Source organism: Lichenostomus cassidix, unplaced genomic scaffold, assembly GCF_008360975.1.
Source record: "Lichenostomus cassidix isolate B80296 unplaced genomic scaffold, HeHo_3.0 HiC_scaffold_39, whole genome shotgun sequence".
Taxonomy (NCBI): domain Eukaryota; kingdom Metazoa; phylum Chordata; class Aves; order Passeriformes; family Meliphagidae; genus Lichenostomus; species Lichenostomus cassidix.
Genome location: NW_028147446.1, coordinates 1,743,202 through 1,755,649, shown reverse-complemented (window position 1 = coordinate 1,755,649; position 12,448 = coordinate 1,743,202). Strand labels below are relative to the sequence as shown.

Below are 12,448 nucleotides of genomic sequence, written 5' to 3'. Positions count from 1 at the left end.
CTTTGGTGGCTGAAATGTCACCCCAGTGTCTCCCCAGTGACCCCTTGGTGGCCTTTGGGGACATTTTGGTGGCCAAAATGTCCCCACGGTGGCCAAAAGTGACCCTTTGGTGGCCCTTGGGGACACTTTGGTGGCTGAAATGTCACCCCAGTGTCACCCCAGCGTCTCCCCAGTGACCCCTTGGTGGCCTTTGGGGACATTTTGGTGGCCAAAATGTCCCCACGGTGGCCAAAAGTGACCCTTTGGTGGCCGAAATGTCACCTTGGTGGCCAAAAGTGGCCCTTTGGTGGCCCTTGGGGACACTTTGGTGGCTGAAATGTCACCCCAGTGTCACCCCAGTGACCCCTTGGTGGCCTTTGGTGGCCTTTGGGGACATTTTGGTGGCCAAAATGTCCCCACGGTGGCCAAAAGTGGCCCTTTGGTGGCCCTTGGGGACACTTTGGTGGCCGAAAAGTCACCCCAGTGACCCCTTGGTGGCCTTTGCGGACATTTTGGTGGCCAAAATGTTCCCACGGTGGCCAAAAGTGACCCTTTGGTGGCCTTTGGGGACACTTTGGTGGCCCAAATGTCCCCTTGGTGACCCTTTGGGACCTCTTGGTGACCCCAAATGTCCTCTTGGTGGCCCTTGGTGGCCTCTGGGGACACCTTGGTGCCCCTAATGTCATCTTGGTGGCCAAAAGTGACCCTTTGGTGGCCCAAATGTCCTCTTGGTGGACCTTGGGGACCCCTTGGTGGCCTTTGGGGACACCTCAGTGGCCAAAATGTCCCCCTGGTGGCCAAAAGTGACCCTTTGGTGGCCCTTGGGGACACTTTGGCGACCTGAAATGTCCCCATGGTGGCCAAAAGTGACTCTTGGTGGCCCAAATGTCCCCATTTTGGGGGTTTCCACCCCATTTTTTGGGGTTTTTTGGGTGCCAGAGATGCCCCGGGATGGTGAAAGTGTCCCCAAAGCCACTCAGTGTCACCTCCAGATGTCCCCAAATGTCCCCAAATCCCATTGATTTTCCATTCCCAATAACACCAAGCGATCCCGTTCAGGATTTTTGCATTTTTTAGGGTTTTCACCCCATTTTTTGGGGGTTTTGGGGTCATTTTGGGGTCATTTTGGGGTTTTTTGGGGTGCCAGAGATGCCCCGGGATGGTGACCACTCAGTGTCACCTCAGTGTCCCCAAATGTCCCCAAATCCCATTGATTTTCCATTCCCAGTAACACCAAGCGATCCCGTTCAGGATTTTTGCATTTTTTAGGGTTTTCACCCCATTTTTTTGGGGTTTTTGGGGTCATTTTGGGGTCATTTTGGGGTTTTTTGGGTGCCAGAGGTGGCCCAGGATGGTGAAAATGTCCCCTAAAGCCACTCAGTGTCACCTCAGTGTCCCCAAATGTCCCCAAATCCCATTGATTTTCCATTCCCAATAACACCAAGCGATCCCATTTGGGATTTTTGCATTTTTTAGGGTTTTCACCCCATTTTTTTGGGTTTTTTGGGGTCATTTTGGGGTCATTTTGGGGTTTTTTGGGGTGCCAGAGATGCCCCGGGATGATGAAAATGTCCCCTAAAGCCACTCAGTGTCACCTCAGTGTCCCCAAATGTCCCCAAATCCCATTGATTTTCCATTCCTGGTAACACCAAATGATCGCAGTGAATCCCATTGGGGATTTCTGTATTTTTGGGGTTTTTTTGGGGGTTTTTTTGGGGGTTTTTTGGGTCATTTCGGGGTTTGGGGTTTTTTGGGGTGCCAGAGGTGTCCCTGGATGCTGAAAATGTCCCATTAAATCCATTCAGTGTCACCTCAATGTCCCCAAATCCCATTTGTTTTCCATTCCCAGTAACACCAAGCGATCCCATTCGGGATTTTTGCATCTTTTAGGGTTTTCACCCCATTTTTGGGGTTTTTTGGGGTCATTTTGGCGTTTTTTGGGGTGCCAGAGATGCCCCGCGATGGTGAAAGTGTCCCCTAAAGCCACTCAGTGTCACCTCAGTGTCCCCAAATGTCCCCAAATCCCATTGATTTTCCATTCCTGGTAACACCTAGTGATCGCGGTGAATCCCATTGGGGATTTCTCCATTTTTTAGGGTTTTTTGGGGTTTCCACCCCATTTTTGGGGTTTTTTTGGGGTTCCAAAGCTTTCTGGATATATCAAAATCACTCTCTGAACACATTCCAAGTGCCCCAAATCCCATTTATTTTGCATTCCTTATGTCACCAATAACCCGAGACAAACCGCATTCGGGATTTTTGCATTTTTTAGGGTTTTCACCCCATTTTTTCGGGTTTTTTGGGGTCATTTTGGGGTCTGGGATTTTTTGGGTGCCAGAATTTTTTGGGAGATATCAAAATAACTCTCTAACCACATTCCAAGTGTTCCAAATCCCATTTTTTTCTGCATTCCTGTTAACACCAAGCGATCCCATTTGGGAAATCCCATTTTTTTCAGGTTTTTAGGGTTTTTTGGGGTCATTTTGGGGTCATTTCGGAGTCTGGGGTTTTTTGGGGTGCCAGAGGTGTCCCAGGATGGTGAAAATCACCCACTGAACACATTCCAAGTGTCCCAAATCCCATTTATTTTCCATTCCCAATAACACCAAGCGACCGCATTTGGGATTTTTGCATTTTTTAGGGTTTTTAGGGTTTTTTCGGGGTCATTTCGGGGTCTGGGGTTTTTTGGGGTGCCAGAGATGCCCCGGGATGGTGAAAATAACTCAGTGAACCCATTCTAGGTGTTCCCAAAATCATTTTTATTCTGCATTCCTGTTAACACCAAGCGACCGCATTCGGGATTTTTGCATTTTTGGGATTCCACATCCCATTTTTTTTGGGATTTCTCTATTTTTGGGGTCATTTTGGGGTCTGGGGTTTTTTGGGGTGCCAGAGGTGTCCCAGGATGGTGAAAATAACTCAGTGAACCCATTCCAAGTGTCCCAAATCCCATTTATTTTCCATTCCCAATAACACCAAGCGACCGCATTTGGGATTTTCTCATTTTTTAGGGTTTTCACCCCATTTTTTCGGGGTTTTTTGGGGTCATTTTGGGGTCTGGGGTTTTTTGGGGTGCCAGAGGTGTCCCGGGATGGTGAAGGCGTCGACGCTGCCGCTCATGGTGCGGGCGGGCAGGCGGCAGAAGCGCCGCTGGTCCGACTGGTATTTATAGAGAGTCTCCACCATGGCCAGCGGGACGTTTCGGGGTCCGGAGCCCGAGAGGCGCTTTAGGGTCAGAGGATTTCCCGTCAAGGTGTAAATCCCACGGAACTGACAGCCGCTGTCCCGGAACAGGATCAGCACGTGCGGAGAGGAGCTCTGCTCCAGGTCCTGCCGGAGAATTTGGGGAATTTTGGGGTTTTTTGGGGGAATGGGATGTTTGGGGGAAATATTGGGATTTTGGGGATTGGGGGAAATATTGGGTTTGGGGGAAATACTGGGGTTTTGGGGGAGAAAATGGGATTTTTAGGGAGATTTGGAATTTTGGGGATAAATTGGGGGAAATATTGGGGTTTTGGGGGAAAAATAGGGATTTTGGGGGAAAATTGGGGGAAATGTTGGGGTTTTGGGGGAGAAAATGGGGGAGATTTGGGGAAAATGGGATTTTGGGGGAAAATTGGGGGAAATATTGGGGATTTTGGGGGGAAAATGGGATTTTGGGGGGATTTGGAATTTTGGGGGTAAATTGGGGGAAAATTGGGGTTTTGGGGGAAAAACTTGGGATTTTGGGGGAAAATTGGGGGAAATATTGGGGTTTTGGGGGAAAATGGAATTTTGGAGAAATTTTGGGGGAAAATTGGAATTTTGGGGGAAATAGGGGGTTTGGGGAAAATGGGAAAATGGGATTTTGGGGGGAAATTGGGGGAAATATTGGGGTTTTGGGGAAAAAGTTGGGATTTTGGGTGAAAATATTGGGATTTTTGGGGTGAAAATTGGGGATTTTGGGGAGAAAAAATAGGGGATTTTGGGGGAATTTGGGGATTTTTGGGGAGATTTGGGGGAAAATTGGATTTTGGGGAATTTGGGGGATTTTGGGGGAAATTTGGGGGATTTTGGGGGTAAATTGGGGAAAATTGGGGTTTTGGGGGAAAATGGGATTTTGGGGGAAATATTGGGATTTTGGGGGAAATGGGGATTTGGGGGAGAAATGGGAAAAGGATTTTGGGAATTTGGGGATTTTTGGGGGAGATTTGGGGAAAATTGGGGATTTTTGGGGGGATTGGGATTTTTGGGGGAAAATTTGGGGATTTGGGGGGGGGAATGGGATGTTTTGGGAAAATGGGATTTTGGGGGTAAATATTGGGGTTTTGGGGAGAAAATGGGATTTTGGGGAGATTTGGAATTTTGGGGGAAAATTGGGGGAAATATTGGGGTTTTGGGGGAGAAAATGGATTTTTGGGAGATTTGGAATTTTGGGGGTAAATTGGGGGAAATTTGGGGTTTTGGAATGGGAGGAAATATTGGGATTTTGGGGGAAAATTGGGGGAAATATTGGGGTTTTGGGGAGAAAATGGGATTTTTGGGGAGATTTGGGGGTAAAAATGGGAAAAATTGGGGGAAATATTGGGGTTTTGGGGGAGAAAATGGGATTTTGGGGGAAATATTGGGATTTTGGGGGAAAATGGGGGATTTTGGGGAGAAATGGGGGAAATAGGGGATTTTGAGGGGAATTTGGGGATTTTGGGGAGAGATTTGGGGAAAATTTTTTGGGGAATTTGGGGATTTTGGGGGATTTGGGGGTTTTGGGGGAAAATTGGGGATTTGGGGGATTTTGGGGGAAATTTGGGGTTTTGGGGGAAATGGGATGTTTTGGGGGAAATATTGGGATTTTGGGGGAAAATTGGGGAAATATTGGGGTTTTGGGGGAGATTTGGAATTTTGAAATTGGGGGAAATATTGGGGTTTTGGGGAAATATTGGGGTTTGGGGGAAAATGGGATTTTGGGAGATTTGGGAGGATTTTGGGGGAAATTTGGGGGAAAATATTGGGGTTTTGGGGGAAAAATGGGATTTTGGGGGAGATTTGGAATTTTGGGGAAAATTGGGGGAAATATTGGGGTTTGGGGGAGAAAATGGGATTTTGGAGGGAAATATTGGGGGGGAAAATGGGGGATTTGGGGAGAAATGGGAAATAGGGATTTTGAGGGGATTTTTTGGGGGAAAACTTTGGGGAAAGAAAAATTTGGGGGAAATATTGGGGTTTTGGGGGATTTTGGGGAAATTTGGGTTTTGGGGAAATTTTGGGGGAAATATTGGGAAAATTGGGGGATTTGGGGAAATGGAAGATTTGGGGGAAATGGGATTTTGGGGAAGAAAATTGGGGTTTTGGATGGGGGGGTTGGGGGAAAATGGGGGGGAAATGTGGGGGATTTGGGGAAAATTGGGGGAAAATGGGGTTTGGGGGAAATTGGGGATTTTGGAGGATAAATAGGGAAAGAATGGGGAAAACAGGGGATTTTAGGGGAAAATTTGGGGGGAAAATGGGGGATTTTGGGGGGAAAATGGCAGAAAATGGGGATTTTGGGGGAGAAATGGGAGATTTTTCAGGGAAAAATGGGAAAAATAAGGGATTTGGGGGGAAAATGGTGGATTTTTGGGTTTTTTTGGGGTTTCAGGTCTCACCTGCAGCACTTTGTTCCTCAGAGGAGCATTTCAGGTTTGGGATCTCTATGGGACTTTGGGGTTTCCATAGGATTTGGGGATTTTCTATAGGATTTTGGGATTTCTATGGGATTTGGGGGTTTTGGGGGTTGATTTTTGGGATTTTTTGGGGGGATTTTTTGGGATTTTTTGGGGATTTTTTTGGGATTTTTGGGGTTTTTTTGGGGTCTCACCTGCAGCACTTTGTTCCTCAGAGGAGCATTTGGGGTTTGGGATCTCTATGGGATTTTGGGATTTTCTATAGGATTTTGGGATTTCTATGGGATTTGGGATTTCTATAGGATATTGGGTTCCCTATGGGATTTCTATAAGATTTTGGGGTTTTGGGAGTTGATTTTTGGGGTTTTTTTGGGATTTTTTGGGGGATTTTTTGGGGTTTTTTTTGGGATTTTTGGGGTTTTTTGGGGTCTCACCTGCAGCACTTTGTTCCTCAGAGGAGCATTTGGGGTTTGGGATCTCTATGGGATTTTGGGATTTTCTATGGGATTTTCTATAGGATTTTGGGTTCCCTATGGGATTTCTATGGGACTTTGGGATTTTCTATAGGATTTTGGGATTTCTATGGGATTTGGGGGTTTTGGGGGTTGATTTTTGGGATTTTTTTTTGGGGATTTTTTTGGGGGATTTTTTGGGGGATTTTTTGGGGGATTTTTTTGGGGATTTTGGGAAAATTTTTGTGGATTTTTGGGGATTTTTTGTGGGATTTTTTTGGGATTTTTGGGGTCTCACCTGCAGCACTTTGTTCCTCAGAGGAGCATTTGGGGTTCCTGCCAGAACACAGTGAGCCAAAGCGTTCTGGATCAGCGGCCGGTTGGACCTGGCTGTGGGCTCCTTGTACAGCCTGGGACCTGGATTTGGGAAAATTCAGGAGATTTGGGAATTTTTGGGAATTTTGGGAAGTTTGGAAGGATTTGGGTGATTTGGGGTAGATTTTGGGGGTTTTGGGGGAAATTTTGGGATTTCAGGGAATTTCAGGATTTTGGGGTTGGATGGACCTGGCTGTGGGCTCCTTGTACAGCCTGGGGCCTGAATTTGGGGAAAATTTAGGAATTTTTGGGAATTTTGGGAATGTTAGGGATGATTTGGGGTGATTTGGAGTGGATTTGGGGGGAATTTTGGGGGATTTTTGGGGGAATTTTGGGGGATTTTGGGGTCAGTTGGAGCTGGCTGTGGGCTCCTTGTACAGCCTGGGGCCTGGATTGGGGGAAATTCGGGAGATTTTGGGAATTTTGGGGAATTTTGGGAAGTTTGGAGAGGATTTGGGGTGATTTGGGGTAGATTTTGGGGGGTTTTGGGGGGAAATTTTGGGATTTCAGGGGGAATTTCAGGGGATTTTGGGGTCGGTTGGACCTGGCTGTGGGTTCTTTGTACAGCCTGGGGCCTGGATTTGGGAAAATTCGGGAAAATTTGGGAAAATTTGGGAATTCTGGGTTAATTTGGGGTGATTTTGGGAAGTTTGGGATGCAATTTGGGGGGGTTTTGGGGGGAAATTTTGGGATTTCAGGAGGAATTTCGGGGGATTTTGGGGTCGGTTGGAGCTGGCTGTGGGCTCTTTGTACAGCCTGGGGCCAAAGTTTGGGGGAAATTTGGGAAAATTTGGGATTTTTTGGGAATTTTGGGAAGTTTGGAGAGTATTTGGGATCATTTTGGGAGGTTTGGGGTGGAATTTGGGGGATTTTGGGGGGAAATTTTGGGATTTTGGAGGTGATTTGGAGCTGGCTGTGAGTTCTTTGTACAGTCTGGAGCCGAAATTTGGGAAAACTTGGAAAAATTTCGGAATTTTTGGGAATTCTGGGAGGTTTGGGAGATTTCAGAGATTTTTTTGGGGTGATTTTGGGATATTTTTGGGGTGATTTTCTGGCTATTTTTGGGATATTTTTGGGAGGATTTTTGGGGTAAATTTTTTGGCTATTTTTGGGGTGATTTTGGGATATTTTTGGTGTATTTTTTGGGGTGATTTTGGGATTTTTTGGCTCTCACCAGTGTACTCAGGGCCAGGAGAAAAGCATTGGGATATTTTTGGGTGATTTTGGGATGATTTTTGGGGTGATTTTGGGGATATTTCTGGGATGATTTTGGGCTATTTTTAGGGTGATTTTTGGGATATTTTTGGGGATATTTTAGGATATTTTTGGGGTGATTTTTGAGATATTTTTGGGGTGATTTTGGGATATTTTTGGGATGATTTTTTGGCTATTTTTGGGGTGATTTTTGGGATTTTTTGGGATATTTTTGGGACTTTTTGGAATGATTTTTAGGATATTTTTGGGGTATATTTGGGGTGATTTTGGGATATTTTGGGGTGAATTTTTGGGATATTTTTGGGCTGATTTTGGGATATTTTTCAGATATTTTTGAGATATTTTTGGGGTGATTTGGGGATGTTTTTTGGGCTATTTTTGGGACATTTTTTGGGTCTCCCCAGTGTACTCAGGGCCAGGAGAAGCATTGGGATATTTGGGGTGATTTGGGGGGTTTTTGGGGTGATAGTTTTCATTTTTGGGGTGATTTTTGGGGCATTTTTTGGGGGGATTTTAGGTTAATTTTTTGGGGGATTTTAGGGTGATTTTTTTTGCTTTTTTGCGATTTTTTTGCAATTTTTTGCGATTTTTTTGCGATTTTTTCGCGATTTTTTGGGAGAAGTTCAGAGATTTTTTGGGCTATTTTTGGGCTATTTTTGGGCTATTTTGGGACATTTTTTGGGTCTCACCAGTGTACTCAGGGCCAGGAGAAGAAGCATTGGACTCATTTTCCCATTCCCTGCCAGCAGCTCTGCTGGGAGATCCCAACCCTGAGGGAGACTCAGCTCTGCTTTGGGGTGAAAAATGAGAAATTTGGGCTGAAAAAAACCGAAATTTACACCCTGAGAAAAATCCCAACCCGAAATCCCGAAATTCTGGCGAAATTTGTACCAAAAATCCTGAAATTTTCACTCAATTCTGCTCCAAATCACTGAAATTCCGCTGAAAATTGAGCTAAAATCTCCCGAAATTCCCCCAAATTCTCCCAAAATCCCTTCAAAAAATTCAACCCCAAAATCCCCAAATTTCTCCTAAAATTTCCCCCAAATTCCACCCGAAAAGTCTCCCCAAATTTTCCCTGAAAATCCCAAAATTCAACCCCAAATTCTACCACAAAATCCCCAAATTCGCCCCAAATCTCCCCAAAATTCCTCCAAGTTCACCCAAAATCCCAAAATTTTCCCCCAAATCCCCAAATTCCCCCAAAATTCCAACCAAAATCTCCCTAAAATACCAAAATTTCCTCCCAGATTCCCCCAAAAAGTCAAAATTTCCCCCAAAAATCCCCAAATTTCTGCCACAAAATTCCACCCAAAATCCCCAAATTTCTCCTCAAATCTTCTCAAATTCCCCCCAAAAATCCCCAAAATTCCCCCAAATTTTTGCCACAAAATCCCCAAAATACACAAAATTTCTTCCCAGATTCCCCCAAAAAGTCAAAATTCCTCCAAAATTCCCCCAAAATCCCCAAAATTCCACCCAAAATCCTTCAAATTCCCCCAAAATTTCCCCAAAATTCCCCTAAAATACCAAAATTTCTTCCCAAATTCCCCCAAAAACTCAAAATTTCCCCAAAATTCCACACAAAGTTCCCTTAAAATACCAAAATTTCTTCCCAAATTCCCCCAAAATCACAAAATTTCCAACCAAAATCCCCTAAAATACCAAAATTTCCTCCCAGCTTCCCCCAAAAACTCATAATTCCCCACAAAAATTCCCAAAATTCCCCAAATTTCCCCAAAATACCCAAAATTTCTTCCCAAAGTCCCCCAAAAAGTCAAAATTCCCCCAAAATTCCCCCAAATTTCTGCCACAAAATCCCCAAAATCCCAGAATTTCCCCCAAAATCCCAGAATTTCCCCCCAAAATCCCAAATTTCTGCCACAAAATCCCCAAATTTTCCCCAAAATCCCAAAATTTCCTCCAAAAATCCAAAATTTCCTCCAAAATCTCAAATTTCCCCAAAATCCCAAAATTTCCCCAAAATCCTGAATTTCCCCCAAAATTTCCCCCAAAATCCCAAAATTTCCCCCAAAACCTAGAATTTCCCCAAAATCCCAAAATTTCCCCCAAATCCCGAATTTCCCCCAAAATTTCCCCCAAAAAATCCCAATTTCCCCCAAAAATCCCAAAATTCCCCCAAATATCCCAAATTTCCCTCAAAAATCCCAAAATTTCCCCCAAAATCCCAAATTTCTGCCACAAAATCCCAAAATCCAAATTTCCCCCAATTTCCCCCAGTCTCACCTGGCTGCTCTGCCCCCCCAGGTTCAGCCACGCTGGACAAAGACAAAGTGCTTTGGGAATAAACCTTGGAGAGCCGAGAGCCTGAGAGGGAAAAAAAATGAGATTTTTAGTGTATTTTAATCCTAAAATAATCCCCAAAAAATTTGGAAAAAGTTCTGAAAAATTTCTGAAAAAAATCCCCCAAAGAAACCCCAAAAAACCAAAAGAAATTCCGCAAAAAACTCCAAAATTCCCTCAAAAAACTCGAAACCCAAAAAAACCCAAACCCAAAAACCCAAAATTTCCTCAAAAAAACTCCCAAAAAACCCAAAAAACAAAAAAAACCTACAAAAAAGTTCAGAAATTTCCCCAAAAAATTTAAAATAAATTAAAGAAAAAAAAACCCAAAAAGACCTAAAACCCCCAAATAAATCCCAAAACAGAGACAAAGTGCTTTGGCAATAAACCTTGGAGAGCTGAGAGCCTGAGGGGGAAAAAATGAGATTAAAATAACCCAAAAATCCTCAAAAAACTCCCCAAAAAATTCTGAAAAAATTCCCCCAAAGAAACCCCAAAAATTAAAAAAAAATCCCACAAAAAAACCTCTAAATTCCTCAAAAAACCCAAATACCCCAAAAACCCCAAAAACCCCAAAAATTTCCCCCAAAATAACCCAAAAACCCCAAAATTTTACCCCAAAATCCCCCAAAAACCCCCAAAACATCCCAAAGCCCCCAAAAAAACCCAAAATCCCCCAAAAAACCCCCAAAATAACCCAAAAACCCCAAAATTCCCCCCAAAACCCCAAAATTACCCAAAAACCCCAAAATTTCCCCTAAAAAAACCCAATTTCCCCCAAAACCCCAAAATTTACCCCAAATTTTCCCCTAAAACCCCAAATTTCCCTCCAAAACCTCCAAATTTCCTCCAAAATTCTCACCATAAACCCCAAATTTCCCCCAAAATTCCCACAAAAAACCTCCAAATTTCCCACAAAAACCCCAAATTTCCCACAAAAACCCCAAAATTTCCCCTAGAAAACACAAATTCCCCCAAAATTTCACTAAAAACCCCAAAATTTCCCCCAAAAGCCCCAAATTCCCCCCAAAAAATCTCAAAACCCCCAAAAATTCCCCCAAAACCAAAAAAAAAATCCCAAATTTCCCCCAAACTCGCTTACCCAGCAGCCCTTTCGGCGGGCTCCTGCCCAGGGCGGAGTCATCGCAGCACCGTGGGCGTGGCCTGGCCGAAGCCCCTCCCCCTGCCCGATTTTGGGGTCCTCGGGAGGGTTTTGGGGTGCCGCGGGGGGGGGAGGGGCGCAGAACCTTCTCGAGTTCCTCCATCAGCTTCAGCTGCTGCCGGCGCTCGTACTCCAGGCGGGTGAAATCCCCCCGGCGGGACCCTTCCCCGAATTGGGGACACGGGGGAGGGGGCTGGGGGGGGAGGGGCTGCGGGTCCGACACGGGTCTGGGGGGAAGAGAACAGAAAATTTTTTAAAAAACCCAAAAAAACCCCCCAAAAATAGCCCAAAACCAGCTCAAAGTTTGAAAAAAACTGCCCCAGAAATGCTCAAAAAATAGCCAAAAAATCCCACAAAAAACACCCCAAAATCCACCCAAAAATTCCCAAAAAATCCCCCCAAAATCCCCCAAAGCCACCCCAAAGAAACACCAAAAACCACTCTAGAAAATCCCAAAAATCGCCCAAAATCCCCCCAGAGACCTCGAGAACTCAGACTGCAGGTGGGTGAAATCCCCCCGGTGAGACCCTTCCCAAAATTGGGGGAAATGGGGAGGGGAAGGCTGGGGGGGGAGGGGTTGGGGGTCTGAGACAAGTCTGGGGGGGAAAAGAGAAAAAAAAATTAAAAATCCCAAAAAAAACCCCACAAAAATACCCCAAAATCAGCCCAAAATGCGCAAAAAAACCCGGAAAAAATACCCTAAAATCCCAAAAAAACTACTCCATAAATGCTCAAAAAATAGCACAAAATACCCACCAAAAATAATTGAGAAATTCCCAACAAATTCCCCAAAAACCACCCCAAAAACCCGTGAAAAGCACCCTGGAGATGCTCCAAAAATAGCCTAAAAATCCCACCAAAAATCCATGAGAGAATCCCAAAAAATAGCCCAGAGAGCCCCAAAAATCCCAGAAAAATCTCCCAAAAAACAAACCCCAAAAACCTCCAAAATCCCCGAAAGTTTATTTTAAAATCCCCAAAACTGGCCCTTTCCAGAGAACCCCAAAAATACCCCCAAATTCCCTCAAATGTCCCTAAAAAACCACTCCAAAATCCCCCAAAAAACACTTTAAAAAGATTCAAAAAAATCCCAAAAAACCCCAAAAAAACCCCCAAAAAATCCCAAAAAACCCAAAAAATCCCAAAAAAACCCCAAAAAATCCCAAAAACCCCAGAAAAAACCCCAAAAATCCCGCAGAGAGCTCGAGAACTCACACTCCAGGTGGGTGAAATCCCCCAGGTGAGATTCCTCCCCGAATTTCGGTGCCCCCTCCCCAGTTTTAGGATTTTTCCCCCCAAATTTCGGATCCCAACCCCCAAAT

The 12,448-nt window shown here is 44.7% G+C and overlaps 1 protein-coding gene and 1 long non-coding RNA gene across 4 annotated transcripts in view; both read right to left on the bottom strand.

The window, feature by feature from the left end:
- Positions 1-2,362: 2,362 nt before the first annotated feature.
- The window catches only part of CAMSAP3 (calmodulin regulated spectrin associated protein family member 3), a 48,048-nt gene continuing 37,962 nt past the window's right edge, over positions 2,363-12,448 (bottom strand). The window contains exon 19 of the mRNA XM_085046129.1: positions 2,363-3,309. Coding sequence (XP_084902255.1) covers positions 3,025-3,309 — 285 coding nt within the window. The 3' untranslated portion in view covers positions 2,363-3,024. The remainder of the gene's footprint in view (positions 3,310-12,448) is intronic.
- LOC146422693 (uncharacterized) lies at positions 6,620-11,370 on the bottom strand. Of its 3 annotated transcripts, none has more exons than XR_014848063.1 (4): positions 11,067-11,370; positions 9,908-9,988; positions 8,350-8,447; positions 6,620-6,665 (listed from the first exon to the last, which is right to left on the bottom strand). It is a non-coding gene; the product is annotated as an uncharacterized LOC146422693 (long non-coding RNA). The 3 variants fall into 3 exon arrangements; XR_014848064.1 differs by lacking the exon at positions 6,620-6,665 and adding an exon at positions 6,720-6,833 and having other exon boundaries at positions 8,350-8,450; XR_014848062.1 differs by lacking the exon at positions 6,620-6,665 and adding an exon at positions 6,720-6,833.